Below are 17,178 nucleotides of genomic sequence, written 5' to 3' on the forward strand. Positions count from 1 at the left end.
CCACTTTACGCTTTGTGTAAGCATACGTCCACTCTGCAAGTACTCTTGAGCAAGGCATCGAGGCCCTTAAAATATCCTGTGGTACGCAACCTTGCGGTCTTAACCTCAAGTCACCTGCCAGTGAAGAAAGACAGTCGTTATTTATTCATGCAGATGTTTGTACCCTTAAGGTCAAGTCCAATGCACAGAAGGGTCAATGACTGTGAGGTATGCTATTCAAACTTTACACCAGCTAGAAAATCGATCTGCATAGCAAGCCATAAAAACAATTAATTCTCTAATAAGTCAAAGTTGCCCATATGAAAACTCAGAGAGAAAGCTATTGCAATACAACACTCGATTAGACTGACAGGGTTGACTTCATAGGGAGAATATTGTGAAATAGTCTACCTCAGGCCGCTGCTGTTTGCCTGTTGCATCACAGTGTGTTTGATCATCATAAGTAGAACAAAGTTTAACGTCTAACCTGCCAGCGGGGTGTATGTGTGTGGAGGATACGTATGTAAGCTGTATAAACAGCATGTACATGCATGTAATTGTTTCTCTCAATAAGAGCAGCATCAAGAGCAGTCAGCTTATTCTCATTTGTATCCATTTATTTAAACCTACATCTTATTGACAGGCGGTTTATTCTCTATTCCCATTTTTTGCCACTGTTGATTTATTCAGAAATCCATTTTATAGCACGATTATTCACATTTATGAATATTGGAGGAAATCATGTGAAGACTGAAATCATACAGCATGGAAAAGAAACAAACAAAAATCTTTCTTAAAACACATGCAGAATGAAAGCAGATATTCAAACTGGCTCACAACCCCAAAGCTGACTGCCCTGAATGGTTGAGTGTTACTAAACCTGTGTGTTGGGAAAGGAAGCGCAGACAGAGGCTCAGGACATTAAATACATCTCACATGCCATGTGACATTTAGCTAGCTGGCTCTACTGTTTCAGCAGAGAAAGTCAAAGGGCAAATAATGGCCTGAGAGATATAAATAGGAGGTCAACACTGTTCTCAAGTGGAAAGGCCAAGGGCAAATAAAGTTTAGGCCTGAGCGCAATGCAAAGGAATGCATTTCACTGCCAACCCAAACTCTCCACAGCAGCATACTGTATTAAGTCTATGGAGAGTGTTGACCAGTAGCTACAGTAATACAGATTTCATGCAGGCTGACAGACTGCAAGTGCAAGAACTAAGTTACAATCCTTTATTTCAATGTAAAAAGAATGACCAGTAAGCACTGGTTTGGGGATTAACAGGTCAACAGAAATGTCATGTTTAACACCAGGCTTTGGTTTAAGAAATGAACATTTCTATAGATGTCCAGGTTACATCTATAGAAACATCTACTCATCTTCACACATCCAGCAGGACAGTGCTGAAATACAGCTGTATTTTCTCCTGAAACAAGTTGTCGATGTGGGTGTAATGTTGTTGATGTGGAGCATGCAAGTGTTGCATTCAAATGTAAACCAAAGAGACATTAGTGAAGGAAAACCTACACGGGTAAATTGATAAAATAACAAAATGTTTTTCAAAGCAAAATATATAAAAATGTAAGAAAATAACATCTTAGCAAGTTTGTTGGAGCCTCTCTGATGAAATGACTGTATATGGTGACATGACGAAGGTGAAAATTATTGTTCATTTAATTGTGATTGTGGATTGCTGTTGGACAAACAAAACAAAAACATAAACCAACCTAAAGTATAATGAATATTAATCTGGTAAATAACTCTCTATTATAAAACTATTTAAATTACCAAGCCAAAATTTAGACTGATGTCACACAATGAAGCACCAGAGTATGTCATACATCTTTTACTACCCTCCCTATCATTCACAGGTGCCTTCATCATCTTAAGTGTTTATTGAAAAAAAAAAAAAGTACAGTACCAAACTACGGAGCCCCTCTAGGGTCATGGCAAGATTTTTTTTTTTTTTGTTACCTCGCAATATGTATGTTATGCACTCTCCCGTAATGCTATGTCATGTTGGCAATGTTACCCTTGATCTATGCATTGTACACATTTAAAATGTTTATTATTGTTAAGGGAATTTGAAATTCTTTACATTAAACAAAACATACAGAGGCACAACAACATCAGCAACAACCACTGTCACTGTGCTACAGTCTCCTGCTGCCATCTGTGGTGAACACCCGTGAGTCACTGAGCTTCCCAAACACCACCCTTGCAGTGTGGGCTTGATCAAGCTTCTGGCCACAAGCAGGCAGAAGGTCTCTGCTCCTGGCCTGACGTACGAGGCTTTACAAAAAAGATCTGAGCAGGGCTCCTTTCTAAAGGTTGAAAGGATTAGGCAGTGTTCCTTTTGAACGTGGTCAATTACAATAAAATATCACAGAACAATCATTTGATCCAACCAGGAGCAACAGTCTTCATATTGCCAGAACAATTTCTATTGATTATGCATCCTACTTCAAACCACTGGTTTCTGAATAATTGTTGCCCATCACTATTCTGTATCAGTGGCACAGACAGGCTTGAATCCTTGTTGGGAGCACAGCTTTATGTGCAGGGTAGTATGGTCTCCACACAGCTGTAGTACCAGTCCTGTCTCTCATTGATGGGCAGGATGTGTTGGCACACCTAGAGGACAGGACACACATCGTTGTATCAGTGCGGTCATTTCATTCCATTGTATCAGTTATAATTTAAGTATTTTCTTATTCAGAATGAACAATTTAGTTGTAATTTGAATGCAGTTATATGGAACATTGTCTTGTTTAAGATGTTTTTCATGATTCAGGATGTTAAGGCAGCATTGTCGTACCATCTTGGTCCTGGCTGGCACCTCGACCGCAAACACACTCATGCCTCTGCTGCTGCAGCAGTTTCTGCTCTGCTCATTGTTTACATGGACAGTCACTTTCTGGTTGGTCTGCAACAAAAAGGGTATTAGTCATTGATCAGCTTTCTTAACATCACAGAATGATCAGGAACTGGCTTCAACATCTACACAAACATAGAAATACTGCAGATACATAATTAGGACTCTACAGTCTAAAACAGCAGTCTATTTTTCTTTTACTCATAAATCTGGATTTATGTGCTGTATCAATATAAAACTATGAATGAACAGATAACATTATGCTAATCTGAGAATAAATTACATCTCCATGTACTGTACCAAACTCTTGCTATGTTTGGAAACAACTGAAGGTTATGTGGGAACAGGATGTGTTTACATGACAGTATTACTCTCCACTCATGGCTGCCACTGTACTGTCACTGTAGTAGAATTGTAAGTCAATGGGTCAATATAAAACAAAAGAGGGAAGGCAAGGTAAACAGCATACAAATTTAACCATTTCCCCTGCTCAGTCATTCTTTTGTATCACCAGTTCATTCTTTCTGAGTAGCTCCTGTTGCTATGAGAATCAATACGGTGGCTGCATATCAATGACAAACAGGGGGGATGGTCTTTGCAACCATACACTGTAGACAGTGTCTAAACTATCTATATCCAAAAACCTTGGAAAAGTGTTTTCATTACCACTTACTTACACAAACAGTGTAATTGTTTCAGCCACTCCTGCGTTTTCCGTCACTTCTTTGACGAAAATCACCTTGCGAATTTAAAAAACAGCTTATTCACTTACAGCTTTCCCTCATCACTCATGAGTGGCCATTTGGATTCATGGTCATTTGACACGCTCAACCAGAACATTCACTTGCTTCTTTGCAGATATTGCAAAACTTTGGAGGTAGCTCCACATCTATGACACTTATATCTTAACTTCACAACTAAACCTGCGCTGTTAGATAATCACTCCTATACAAGGACCACCTTGTTGGCTATGAGGGAGGAGATCCTGTGTTCTCCTCGCCAGGTGTAGATGAAGATGTTGTCTTGCCCCCTCAGTGCTTTGGCCCCTGTCCTGGCTGTGATGGACTTCTGGAGTGCCTGGTTCAGAAGCTTGGGCCCTGAGTCCATACTGAGTGGCTGCATGGATGGCTGAGTGCCCTCACAGTGGACGTCTATCTGGAATGGACAGGCCTGACAGAGTCAGGGGTAGAGGAGTTCATTCATAGTTAGTAGGATTCAAGGGAGACAGTGAAAGCCTGGATGTATGTCTCTCAGTATCTGTGTGTATTACAACCAGTGCTTTTGTTGTATCACACATTTTCACTCTGATGCTTTGGTCACGGAGATCAAATGTGAAGAAACAGGAACTGAGTCAATTCAGTGGCTGTGTTAAATGGAAACCCTAAATTAGAGCATATTACAGCTATTTCACCTCATATTAAAACAGATCAAAATGTGTCTGATTAAATGTGGTTCATTGAGGCGAGAGCAGATGTGGAAACTCACATCGACTAGCTCCAGCATGCGGTTGTAGCCCATGGCCTCTAAGGTGACCCAAAGGTCAGCAGGGTCACCATCTTTCTCTGTGGCCTCCATCAGGTTCAGCTCCATGAAGCCTTGCCGTGTCAGCTGATTCTTCCTCATATCAAAGTTCTCTACACTCCCAACAAAGCAAACAGTGAGAGCCACAATGGAGCCTTTACATAGAATTTGACATCACATTCATGCCATGATGAGAATGATTACCTTTGCAGACAGCCCAGGCATCCTTGTCACATTTCTCTCCACTGGTCCTCAGCTCAAAGAAATTGTACTCCTCTAGACTGAGCAAACCATTTCCATCCATGTCTATCACCTCAAAGATGTCAGACAGCACCTCCCTGTGGCACGGAGGAAGCAACACAGAGACGTGTCATACAGGACTGTCCAAATCTGTCCATATATGTCTAAAATTTCCACTCATGTATCCATCCATTCATCCATTCATCCTAACCCTAACCCCATGCACACATACATGCCTACGCACACACTCACACACTCGCCTGAGCTCTCTGGTGAGGTCCAGTTCTCCAGTGTCAGTCCTGTAGACCAGCTCGACAGGTTTATTACAAATGTTCTTTTTGCTCCTTTTCTTCAGTTTGCAGCCAGTCGTGAAGGGAAGCAGGTAGTAAGTCCCAGCATTCAATTCACCTTTCCAAACATACTTCTGTAGGAGCGGAGGAGCAGCAGAGGAGGTTAAAGGCCCTGAGCATCCGGAAACTTGCAAAATCAAGTTTCAACTACCAGTGATGGAATGGAACTAACTTCATTTACTCAAGTACTGTACTTCACTACAAACTTGAAGTACTTGCACTTGGCTTGAGTATTTCCATTTTATGCAACCTTACATTTCTACTACACCACATCTCAGAGGCAAATATTATACTTTTTACTCTACTACATTTGTATGGCAGCGTTAGTTACTTCTCAGATTACAGTTTTTCATACTCTTCCTGTCCATCTCCACTTTTTAGAGGTACATTCTCACAGGACAGCAACACTGCAAACATGATGATGATGATGATCTTATAGAATATGATGCATAACTGTAGATTAAACTACCAAACAGTACATCACTTAGTTAAATTAACTCAATCATGAATGACTATGTTATTAAAATGCAACATACACATTCCTGCAGCAGTAAAAAACATCGTATATAATAGCAAAACACTGACTATTTTACTGCACAATGAGTACTTTTATTTTTCATACTTTAAGTATATTTTGCTGATAATACTTATGTACTTTAACTTAAGAAAGGTTTTTGGATGCAGAACTCGTGTGATATTGCTACTTTTACATAAGTCAAGGATCTGAATCCTCCACTAGCTGCTACCTTTGGACCTACAGACAATTTCATCTCACATTCGGGGGTCAATATATGATGTAAGAATTAGTTTGTGTCAGCAAAAAATGTCTAATTAGGCATCACTGGGAATGATTAAAACTGAACGTGAACAAATCCTACAGCACAGTACGTGACATGTACATCCCACTACACACACAAACATACCTCTTTGTCTTTTGACTCAGTGAAACACACTAAAGTGGAGTCCTCTTTGGTTTCACCAGCTGACACGACAAAAAGAGCCGTGTCCACTGTCATCCATGAAGACGCCTTGTCTGAAAAATAAGACAGCACAAGATGCAGGGCGTTTGTTTGGACTATCACGGAACAAGTTTGTAACAAAAAACAACAAAACCACATATTCACTACAAAACTACTGCAGCGTACAGTGCAGACAAAGAATCAAATGTAGGCGTAATATATGCAGGCTTCTGCAGTCCTCTCTGATTGGCTGCACACACATTTCAAGTCACCAAACACACTTCACAAGCTGTGTTCAACTTCTGTCCGCTTCTTTACTAAAGCACATATAGAGGAGTGACTTTCCACCACCTCCATCAATCCACTATCTGTTATTGCTTGCTCCAACTTTATGAACTGAGTTGCACCCTCTTCATAAATTATTGTGCACTGAGCTGCAACACTATCCAGCGCAGCACCTACAAAATCCTACCTGCTGCCACACAATGTAAAATACAGTGCACAGGGCGCCAGTACTCTGTGCAGTCTTTTTCTTTATGATTCATAATCTGAAAATTACTGGGGTGATACTTAAATTAATGTTACAATGTCACAAATAGCATTTTAAACTGTGCAACACTAAAAACGTGGCGAAGCAACGGTGCATGAGGCAGTCCACCAAGAAACTGATGAAAGTAATGAATTCAGAGGGACTGAGGTCCAAATCCAGAATCTTTGAGCAAACTACTGAATTCCAGCTCCAGAGGTGCTGTCCTGTTCCTCACCGCAAGTACTGACCTATAATAACATCCCTTTTTCTGATTTCGGGTTCATCTGTAATATAAAACAGAGGCAGTACCAGGTCTGTGGCTGAGGCTGAGTGGCTGGATGCTTAGGTAGACGTTGGTGGTCTGGGGGATGTGGAGCTGGTACTGTAATGAGCCGACAGTCCCGTCATCCTCCAAGAAGAAGCAGCCCTTCACATCACTGTGATGCCACTCCTGCAATGAAGCATAACAGTTCTGTTTAACATCTGTCCCACCACGCTCATGCAAACTCATACAATGCGGCTAATAAAGCTGAAAAATGATCATTTCTAAGCTTTATCAGACCTACATGTAGAGCCAGGTGGTCTGTGTTTCGATCCTGACACAATCCCAACAAACTGCCGTGCCGCTTGACAACAAAACATGTTTCTTCATTCAACAGAAAACTAATTTGCAGTTCCTATTGAAAGGGAGATTGATCCTGTGACAGGGGAAGTATATCTTGGCACGAAAAAGTGAATTAAGCAGTCAGTCATAACAGTGAGGTGGCTCTCTTGATTAACAGAAACTGCCGTCGTCATAATTACCGCTCCAACCTTCAGGGGGCTACTCCACTGTTAGGCAGCTTGTGTCAGCTCAGCATCATGTAAACACCTGTCATACTCATGCTGATCCAGAGGAGGGCAGGAGTGTTGCACTGTGCTGCTGCTGAACGCCGACGTGAATCTCCCTCTGGGACCTGATACGGCAAATTGGAGTCCATTTAACTTTGATAAATACAGCCTTTTCAATCTTGGGCCAGCGGTCATTCAAAAGCATCAAGAGGCTACTTCGGCAATATTTATGAATCCTAATATTTCTCTCATTTTGAAATCCTGTTGTTCCTTTGTCTGGCAGCACAACTGAAATGAGGTAATAATTTGAAATTGAACCGGAACATCAAAACAAGGAAGTTTTCCTTCCACTCATTGGGGGCACATTAAATGAAAACACAGTTGGTGTGGACACACAGTAAGAGGACACTGAGGGCCCAGCGAGTCTGGAATAGGCTATATATCCTTTTAGTGGACAAATAAATCACCAAGTTAAACAAAGAAAGTACCATAAAGACGGAGCGTGTCACTCCTTTAGAGAAAAGCCATTTTCTCAAAGTATTTATCTTGGTCTGTGAGAAGCATAAAAGATCAAACCATAACACTTCAGTGGTTTGTCCAGACAATATTAAATGAGGGAAATTGCCATGGGCACCCATCCACTGCTTAAAGACATCAGAATTAATGCCCCCGTAGAGAGAGGGTCAGCCTGCAGACTAATACAGACGCTGTCACCTGCTCCGGCCACAGGTCTGATTTACTGCTACACGGAGGGTCGCGGGACACCAAACCAGCCACACACACACACACACACACACAATCTCACACACACGCAAACACACACATTTAAACCATTTACCTTATCTTAGTTACCTTATCTTATTTTAATTCTTATAATCAATACCTACACATAAAAGTAAATCCTAATGACGATTCCTTACTGGTTATGTCTTCATGACTACACATTAACAAGGCACAAGGCATACACACATGAACACACACACACACGCCACTACAAAAACACAGCCTACCCTCCACCCGCCACCTCCCAGTTATCAGCCTGTGGCAATATAGCAGCCAATATAGCGAGCAGAACTTCTCTCAGAGGTAATCTCTGGACACACATTCTTTCACCTCCATGATGTCTGGCCCTTTCCAATCTCAATACAATGCTCGGACCTGAGAGATGGAGCAGGGGGCTGTTATTTTTATTTATTTATTTTTCTTGCTGTAAAGCAAACCAGCCGAGGTTAAGCCAAAAAGAGTGAAAACAAAGAGCGGGGGATCAATACACTGTATATCTCTCCACCCTGGGCTAAATTCGCCCATCAACAACCCTGGGAAACAGTGACACTGGGAGAGCAGTGGGGCTGCGAGGCCCGCGTTATCATGGAGGCTGTCACTGGAGCCCACATACGAAGATTTCCAGGTTTTGGCCAGTGATGGTGCAGACAGGTAATCTTTCAGATTCAGAGATTAGCATGCTGCTTACAGAAGATAATAAGCATATACTGTAAGCCATGCAATGGATGAGTTATACTATAAATGACTGCATTACACACAGTTTGTGGTCATCAAATTCAATTTAAGAAGCATTTGCAGACAGGAGCAGACAGCCCTGCTTATGTTACTACTTCATTCATGAGCTCACAAACATGAACAGGATCTTATTGTTTGGGTATTATCGTAAAAAATCTCTACATCTTAACGCAGAGCTGAAAAAAATATGTCTATATATATTATTTCATCAGCTGATTGACAAAAGATTTATCTCCAACAATTTTTTTTAAACAATTACTCGTAATAGCTGTTTAATCAAACGAAAATGCGAAAGATTTTCTGATTCCAGCTTTTCCGATGTGAGGATTCGTGGTTTTGAATAACTTGAATATCTTTGTTTTTTGCAGTGTTGACTGAAAAACTTGGGCTCTAACAACGTTTTTGACATTCCGTAAACTAAATCATAAATCGATTAATTGGAAAAACAATCGACACACTCATCAGTAATGAAGACAATTATGAGTTGCAGCTCTACAGCCATCGTGACCATGAGGGGGTTACCTGTAAGCCTGAGGGCTCCTGTATTTTGCTGGCCTTTGTGCTGCTGGATGTCACACTGATTGGGTTGGACAGGGACGACCGCCTGCTGCGAGCGGAAGAAGGACGGGAGGATGATCGGCTGTCTGAGACACACCACAGACAAACAGAAAAACTCACTAAGATAAACGCTACGACAGAAACACATATGCTAAAAAAATACATAAATAAATACGATGAATAAATCATAAAACCAAACAGTGCTGCAGCAGAGCCGATAGCTGAACTGACTGACTGACAGATTAAGCGCAGCCCTCCCCTCTCCAAACTGTAAACACACTTTCAAAAGAGAGATGAGGTGCACAACATAATTGACACTGTAATCTGTCTTCTCAGAAGTCCTTTCCCGGGTTCAAGTGGAGACGGCTATTCTGCGCGAGGTTTCTGAGAAAGTGCGATCTCAAGTTCAACTCGCTTCTAATTAATTACGGAGGCATTTTAAATCACAATTGGCATAACAGCACCCACTCAAATCAATTCTCTTGCACAACTTTTTTTCCTTGAACACTAATTGAAGCCAGAAAATATCAATTCTCTAATGAGGGGTCTGATTGTTTCCAAGGCAGGGAAATCAAGATGCCGAGTGAAGTAATAGGCTTACAGCCAAATTACCAAAGCAGAGAAATAAATGGACCCACTGTCATGGTATTTGTCATGGATCTATTTTGTATTGATGGCGGTAGTTTAATCTTAAATTGTACCTGTTGGGTGAATGTGGACAAAGATGCACTGAAACATGGCCCAACAAAAGCTTCAGTCTGAGTTTATACTTAATGGGAATTTATCGCCAGTGTTATTTCAGCATTAGTGGTTTATGAAAACTGCAAGAATGAAACAGACCGATTATAAGAGAAACACCACGGCAGGCGATCAATTTTCCAAAACATGTCAGATGCAAAACACCTGATAAATAATAAATCTGTGCCTCAGCAATTATTTGTAAAAGAGTTAGCCTGAATTACCCATGTCCTATACAATAATAACATCGCTCTCAGGGTATTGGTATTGGTAAAGGTATTGGTTCATACTGACAAATGCAACCCCCAATGAGCAATCAAAACTGTTTTTGAGCTCCAAGAATAACCCATTCAACATGTGCGATCACGTTGCATCTCGTGCCAGAGTCTTGTTAAAATGTAGTGGGTATAAATCAATATGTGGGAGAGGTACAATAATGTGATAATCCAGACAACTGTGTGGGAGCTCATTTGTTTTTGCAGCGGTGGTCGACTGGGCCCTCCTCCTGACCACCGTCTAATCCCTCATCATCTCCCCAGTGAGAAGTGGTGGAATCCTCCGAATCAATAACATGAACATGGACAGACCACTTAAATCAACCCCATCTATCTTCCCGCTGTGGGCCTGTCCACAGTGCAAAAAAAAGTGGATTTTTACATCCACCTTGATCTAGCTGAAGGTGCAACTCTGCTGGTGCATGCTCTAAGTATCGTTGCAGAGGGATGAAGTTGGACTTGATGGTAGTTATTGCTTGTTTAAGCTATGAAAACATATTTTTGGCAAGAGCTCCAACACCATAGTTGAAAGGCACCATTGTTCGTGAGGGTAGATGGAGCTTTTGTCAGTCTCATAATGGCAGAGATGATTACCCAAATCACAACACTTTACAGTCTCCTCCCTCCAAACAAGCTGCCCTAATTGTGTGGCTATTATGATGTATGGCCTGTCTTAATGAGGTGATTTGTCACAGGGGAAGTGAAAAATCGATCAATAACAGAGTTATTATTTATTCATCAAAATTAATCGGTGAGGCGTATTGGGGCATGGTTCTGCAACTATACTCTGGAATCTGAACTATACGTGATGTGCAGTCGCCATTGGCTGCTACTGTGGACTTGTAGATTGTGCTGCATAAACTGAAATCTGCAGTCATACCCCAGGAACACATCAGTGTTTCCTTGCAAAAATAGTCTTCTCTACATATTTTCTCAATATCTTGGTTACTGAGTATAGCAGTGAATGGTGACTCAATTAGATTTTACAGTGCAGAGTTCTGGGTCTTTGATGATATTAATAATATAATTAATGAGATATATTTTGATATGTGTTTTGGATGGGAAAAAAGAGAGCTTTTGAGGAAGATGAAAGAGAAGGGGGAAATCTGTCTCCTTGTGGCATTGCTCTTCTTATTCTGGGAAGTCACATGTACCTTTCTTGAGTGTTGTGTCTGAGTCTGCCCTAGGTGTTTCTGGAGGCTGAGGGAGAGTCACTGCCGCTTGTGATGCTGCTGCCGCTGATGCCGATGACACGGAGTTCTTCGGAGGGCTGTACGACTGACTGCCAAAATTCTGTCTCTTCAGCTTGGCGTTGGCCTCAAGCCTCTCCAGAGCAGCCATCTGACACTGCTCCACTGTCGTCACAAGCAATCTGCAGAACTGACAGCAACAGGAAACCAGTGGTAAGGGGATGACACATGTGGATGTTCTGAGGCAACGGAGAGCGTCACAAATGCTTATATATTGGATGGGGGTAAGCGTATGACACTAAAGCAAGACTTTTCAACTTATAAGAAAAAGATTTTGAACAAATGAGACATAAGAAAGGGTATTTTTACAGCGGTGCATTTGAACTGGTTCAGAACAATGGCTATTTTTTGTAGCAAGTAGTAACAATATGGGTTGAAGGGTGGAATTCAATCCATTTGACCTCTGTAGGCAAATTTTTAATTTGCTTCCAAAAGCTTTTCTCCTGACTGTTTGGGATAGTAGCGTCTGCTGTGAGGCCACGCTGGTGCACTGATTATCTTAAGCTGACAAACGGATTAAAAATAAACTTTTTCACAGGCTTGGACAGATAAGATAACCTGATGAGTGTTGTATATATAGCAAACGGTAACAGGATCAGGAAGAATCAAAGTCACTTCATACTTGTCTAAACTTACTTCTGCATAGTCTAGCTTCCCATCTTTGTTGACGTCAAGTAATGAGAAAACAGCATTCACCTCTTCAGAGGACATTTTCTCTCCTGTCTGCAAGATTCAACACATTTTCTTTAGTAGGAAAAACAAGACAAAAGACGTTTATTTTTTGCCTAAGCAAGAGCCGATCAGTGATTTAAATCATTTCACTGAAACAATAAGTACTCATTTTTTTGCAGGTCTGTCTAATACAGCATGTCTTCGGCGACTCACCGTGGTAAGAACCTTCTCCAGTTTTCTGTGTGAGATGTAGCCATCGCCGTTCACGTCCATCTTTTTGAAGGCCCTCATCAGCTCATTGTCTTCAGTTTTCTTCTCACACTTGAGAATCTCACAGAAGTCATCAAAGTTCAGTTTGGATGTTCGCGGGGTCCAGTATTTATTGAGAGTTGCATGAGATGGATTCCTACCGGCCAGCTGGAGAGCTGAATAGGATGAATGTGAAAAAACACTCAGTCTACAAGTAGCAAAGGCTGATGACAATAACTGCAGCAAAAGGACTGTTTGTTTTTCTGAGCCAAAAAGTTAGTCTACAAAAGTTATCCCCCGGCATGCACTTTTCCTGATTCATTTCCCCTTAAGTATCTTAAGGTAAAAAAAACCCAAATGTATTGTGCATAATGTTATCAGATTTGGTATTTTTGGAATCACCACTAGATATTCTAGTGAAAAAAAAAACCAAACTGATGGCCCTTTCAAACACTTTTTGAACATGTAACACAGAGAAGAAAAGGGCCCGAAGGAAAAGTCTGGGCACCCTGCATAGTCAGTGCTTTCAGCACTGTCACAGCTGCTAAAGGCTTTTCGTTGTGAGCTGAGAGTCTTTCAGTTCTTGTTTGGGGGTTTGTGCTTATTTTTCCTTTCAAAGGGCTTCTAGTTCTGTGACATTCTTGGACTGTCTTGTATGCACTGCTTTTTTGAGCTCTATCCACAGATTTTAGATCATGTGTAGGTCAGGGGACTGCGAGGGTCAAGGCAAAACCTTCAGCTTGTCCTCTAGAGCAGTGGCCCCCAACGTTTTTTGCGCCACGGGACGGGGTTCACATTAAGCAATAATTTGCCAGACCGGCATAGATTTCCGGGAGAGTTCCGGGTTGGTCCCAGCAATGTCCCGGAACTTACTTGGGACCGACCCGGAAAAGTCCAGGGAAAGTTCCGTGTTGGTCCCGGGTCAGACTTGGGTAGGTACCAGGTTTGACCCTGGGTCGAATGCTGAAAAACTGATACATGCCTTCAATTCAACTATACTCGACCCAGCTGTTACTATCATTATTATTATCATCAGTGTGTGTGTGTCCCGGGTCAGATCCCGGGTACTGATCCGGCCTGGGTTGTTGCTATTATTATTATTATTATTATTATTATTATTATTATTATTATTATTATTATTAGTGTGTGTGTCCCGGGTCAGATCACGGGTACTGATCCGGCCTGGGTTGTTGCTATTATTATTATTATGATTATTATTATTATTATTAGTGTGTGTGTCCCGGGTCAGATCCCGGCCCGCACGCATCCCGGACGCAGGATGACCTCTGATGACTCTTCCATGTAGGTCATATTTGTGCATGGGTTGCTACACAGTAGAACAGTGCATCAGCACTCCAAAGTCTGCTGAAACTTCCTGAAGGTCTTTGGCAGTCAGATGGGAGGGTTTTATTTGCCTTTCTAGCAACGAACATTTCTCTCAGAAAGTTTTCTTGGTCTTGTGTGTCATCTTTAACTTTATGCCTTTTGAAGATAAGTGCATCTTCTACTCACTTAACCAACACAATAACAGAAATTCTGACCAGGGGTGCCCAAACTTTTTCTATTTCATATTTCATAGAAATAACATGATCATTAAATCAAAGATGGAGTTTTCCTTTAAACTGGAAAATCAATGGCACATAAACGTGGATCGCTAGTTAACTTAGCGAGCAGGCTCTATTTAGTTAATAGTTTGAAGTTAGCTTACCACGACATAACTGCTGTTTGGAAGCGATATTTGTCAAACTAGATCTGAACACAGTTAGGTATGCGGCTCTGCACTGCGTGTAGAAAGCCTCCTCTTCATCAGAAGGACGAGGTGACTCTTGAAAAGACATGTCTGGGAGAAGAAAGGGACCTGGTTACCGTTTGCTAGCCCTCTCCAGCTTAGAAACCGGGCGTCGACCAAATATGGCAGCTAACCTGCGCTAAATTCAATTATTTCTACTTTTTCATCATACCGTAACAATAATCTGAAAGCATGCCAGATGCATTTCACTAAATCAAATCGCGTTAGCACTGACTGATTTGTGACACACCTTTGCTTTCCGCAGTCTGTTGCTAGGTAAACAAAAACTCATTGGTGTTCACCGTAAACGACACTGAGGAAACAAGCATTAACATTTGAGGTTCCTGCTAAAAAAAACGAATGTGACGCTGAATTGCAATCACCCGGTTGACAAAAAAAATTCAACGCATTGTTTAAAATATAAAAAAAGATCTATTTTAAAGATTTATTTCCTAGTCGTTTTTGCAAAGGAGAGACAGCAGGAATTATAGGACAGTTTATGTTTTACACGAACCATTTGAGTGTAGCAAAGGCGCTAGTTTCAAACATTTGTAACAAACTTCTGCTAAACCTGGAAATGACGTGAGTATTCTTCGCTGTATCTTTTTTATCTATTGTATTGACAACTAAACTGAAGCCTATGGTAATTAATAAGAGTTGAGCTCTAAGTTACCCCAGAAGTGTAACGTTAACCTAGAGCAGCACAGAGTATAACTTCGACACAATCACCATTGGCAGTTAACATTGTATACAGTATTTGCTAGCTAGTTTGTGTCTGACATCAACAACGCAGTTACACTGTCTTAGTGTTGCTACTAATTTTAGAGTTAGCTGTTGGCCTAATCCTGTCTATAATGTCGTTTTGTCACTGCAATATTCACGTAAAATTACTTTATGTTGCTCTTATTAATGTAGTAATTTTCTCTCTTAACCGTGAAGTGGAAAATGTACTTTGAGTTAGCCTCTCTCGTGTATTGTCGTGGGGACAAAAAGTGTAATTTACGGATCGCCTTTAGCTGTCATACCGCTTTCTCATATCTGTGCAATAGAATGTTTTTAAAGTGAAACATGTACACTGCCTGTGTTAAAAGTGTGAGTTGTAATGGCTTGTTTCTGTCGAATTCTGTCCTCTCTCCGTCCTGAATAGCATCCAGCCTCCAAAATACAGCTACCTGCAAGAAACCACGCGCAAATTCTCCAGCAGGTGTGTTATCAAATGTCACTGCGGATCTCTGAAAACATGTCAGTGTACCATGTGACAAAAGTTCTGCCTAAACCTGCAGAAGCCAAGTGAATTTTAGGACATGTCCTTGATTTCACCAAGAATATCACTCTTATCCTGTGTCATGGTATAATAGTCCAGTCTGTCCTGATTGCTTAAAATGAACACCTGTGACTGCAAAGGTGTATTGCCAGATGAACGACTTCAATACACAAGCTCCGTTCTCTGCCCCCCACATCTGTGAATAATCTGCAACTGCATTTTAGATCATAGACATGTGGTTGTTGTCAGTGGAAGTCATACTGTGTGTATCGTAATCATTTTGTGGTAAACAATACTGTCCCCTTGTCAGGCCACAAAGAAACAGTTATTTGCATATATTCCAGTGTACTCTCTTATTAAGGATGTGGTGCTTCATCAACAGGCAAGACCAAAGTCACAACACATGGACAAGAGGTCACACAGACATGTTCACAGCCTCTGCATTACCCACATTTTAAACAATTATTTTCATTAATAACTTATATTGTAGGCTGCAAATGACATTTTTTTCCACTGCTAACTGTCAATGCGTCGAGAGCCAAAAGTAGAGCAGAGAGTTAAAGCATTTCAGAGAACTCCCTTTTATGAGTTGCTATATTTCAATTGCCACACTTTCCTGATGGCCATAATGACATATCAGAATTTAATGACAGGAGACACGGAATGACGGAGATACATCACTGGCCAAATTATCAGTGATTTACATAGCACTAAAAATAGTTGTATAAGAGTCACTTAACACAAGAACCATTTCCTTAGCCAAGGCAGACATTTTGTGTCTGGCCCATCTATCAAGACAAGCATTAGTTTTTAATTTTATAGAGCTGTCACTAATACATTACATGAGCTCGGTTTACAGTGCAATCATAACACTCACTTGCTTATGTCATATTAGGGTCATTTGGGGCACAGCAGATTTTTTAATTTATTGTAAATTTCAAAATAAATGTAGTAGTATTTGGAGGGAAGAAGTGGAACCCGAAATGGCCAGATTGAAAACAACCAGTGAAACACAAAAGTACAATTAAGCACAAGAGAAAATGGGGTAAACAATTGAATGAACACATAAGAGCTTAAATACTGTAAATAAGCGGTTTACAACAGGGGATTTTAGATAGTAAATCTTTTAGTTATAGACAATTATTCAGATCATACAGTTACCATTGGATTGTATTTTACACATACTACAAACTAAATGTCTTCTTTAGGCTCATTCAGGCTCCACCAGTGACCTGTGTTTCATTTTTTAGGCTTTAATATCACAACCAGTGATTTCACACTGTCAGAGTTCTAACACAAAGACTTCTGAACATGTCATCGTGCAAATGTCAGCCCACTCTCTGGACTCTGTGCGATCTAACAATCTGCGGATGCATTCATCAAGGCCAGGAAAGAGCTGGAGGAAACATTCACGAGAAAGACTTTTTCTTTGGTCCTAAATCTTTACAAGAGGCGGAAATGTCTCCGTCTCCATCATATCTTGAGATTGAGAGATGACGGTTTTTATTACACACTGAATATTCACTTCTGACTTGGCTTTTCCTTTCAGACTACTGCTGTGAGTTTTTTTTTTTTTTAACTTT

General features: G+C 40.9%; 1 protein-coding gene across 2 annotated transcripts; it reads right to left on the bottom strand.

The window, feature by feature from the left end:
- Positions 1-573: 573 nt before the first annotated feature.
- On the bottom strand, positions 574-14,627 carry efcab7 (EF-hand calcium binding domain 7). Of its 2 annotated transcripts, none has more exons than XM_070961104.1 (13): positions 14,251-14,627; positions 12,507-12,718; positions 12,258-12,344; positions 11,526-11,751; positions 9,323-9,444; positions 6,761-6,902; positions 5,887-5,996; positions 4,874-5,037; positions 4,578-4,711; positions 4,338-4,486; positions 3,813-4,022; positions 2,796-2,903; positions 574-2,611 (listed from the first exon to the last, which is right to left on the bottom strand). In XM_070961104.1, the coding sequence occupies exons 1-13, from the start codon at positions 14,378-14,380 to the stop codon at positions 2,531-2,533; spliced, it is 1,875 nt and encodes a 624-aa protein (XP_070817205.1). In that variant the 5' UTR covers positions 14,381-14,627; the 3' UTR covers positions 574-2,530. The 2 variants fall into 2 exon arrangements, with proteins under 2 accessions (XP_070817205.1, XP_070817206.1); XM_070961105.1 differs by having other exon boundaries at positions 4,578-4,707; positions 4,870-5,037; positions 14,251-14,486.
- Between the last annotated feature and the right edge of the window lie 2,551 nt (positions 14,628-17,178).

The sequence above is a fragment of the Chaetodon trifascialis genome, chromosome 4 (assembly GCF_039877785.1).
Source record: "Chaetodon trifascialis isolate fChaTrf1 chromosome 4, fChaTrf1.hap1, whole genome shotgun sequence".
NCBI lineage: Eukaryota > Metazoa > Chordata > Actinopteri > Chaetodontiformes > Chaetodontidae > Chaetodon > Chaetodon trifascialis.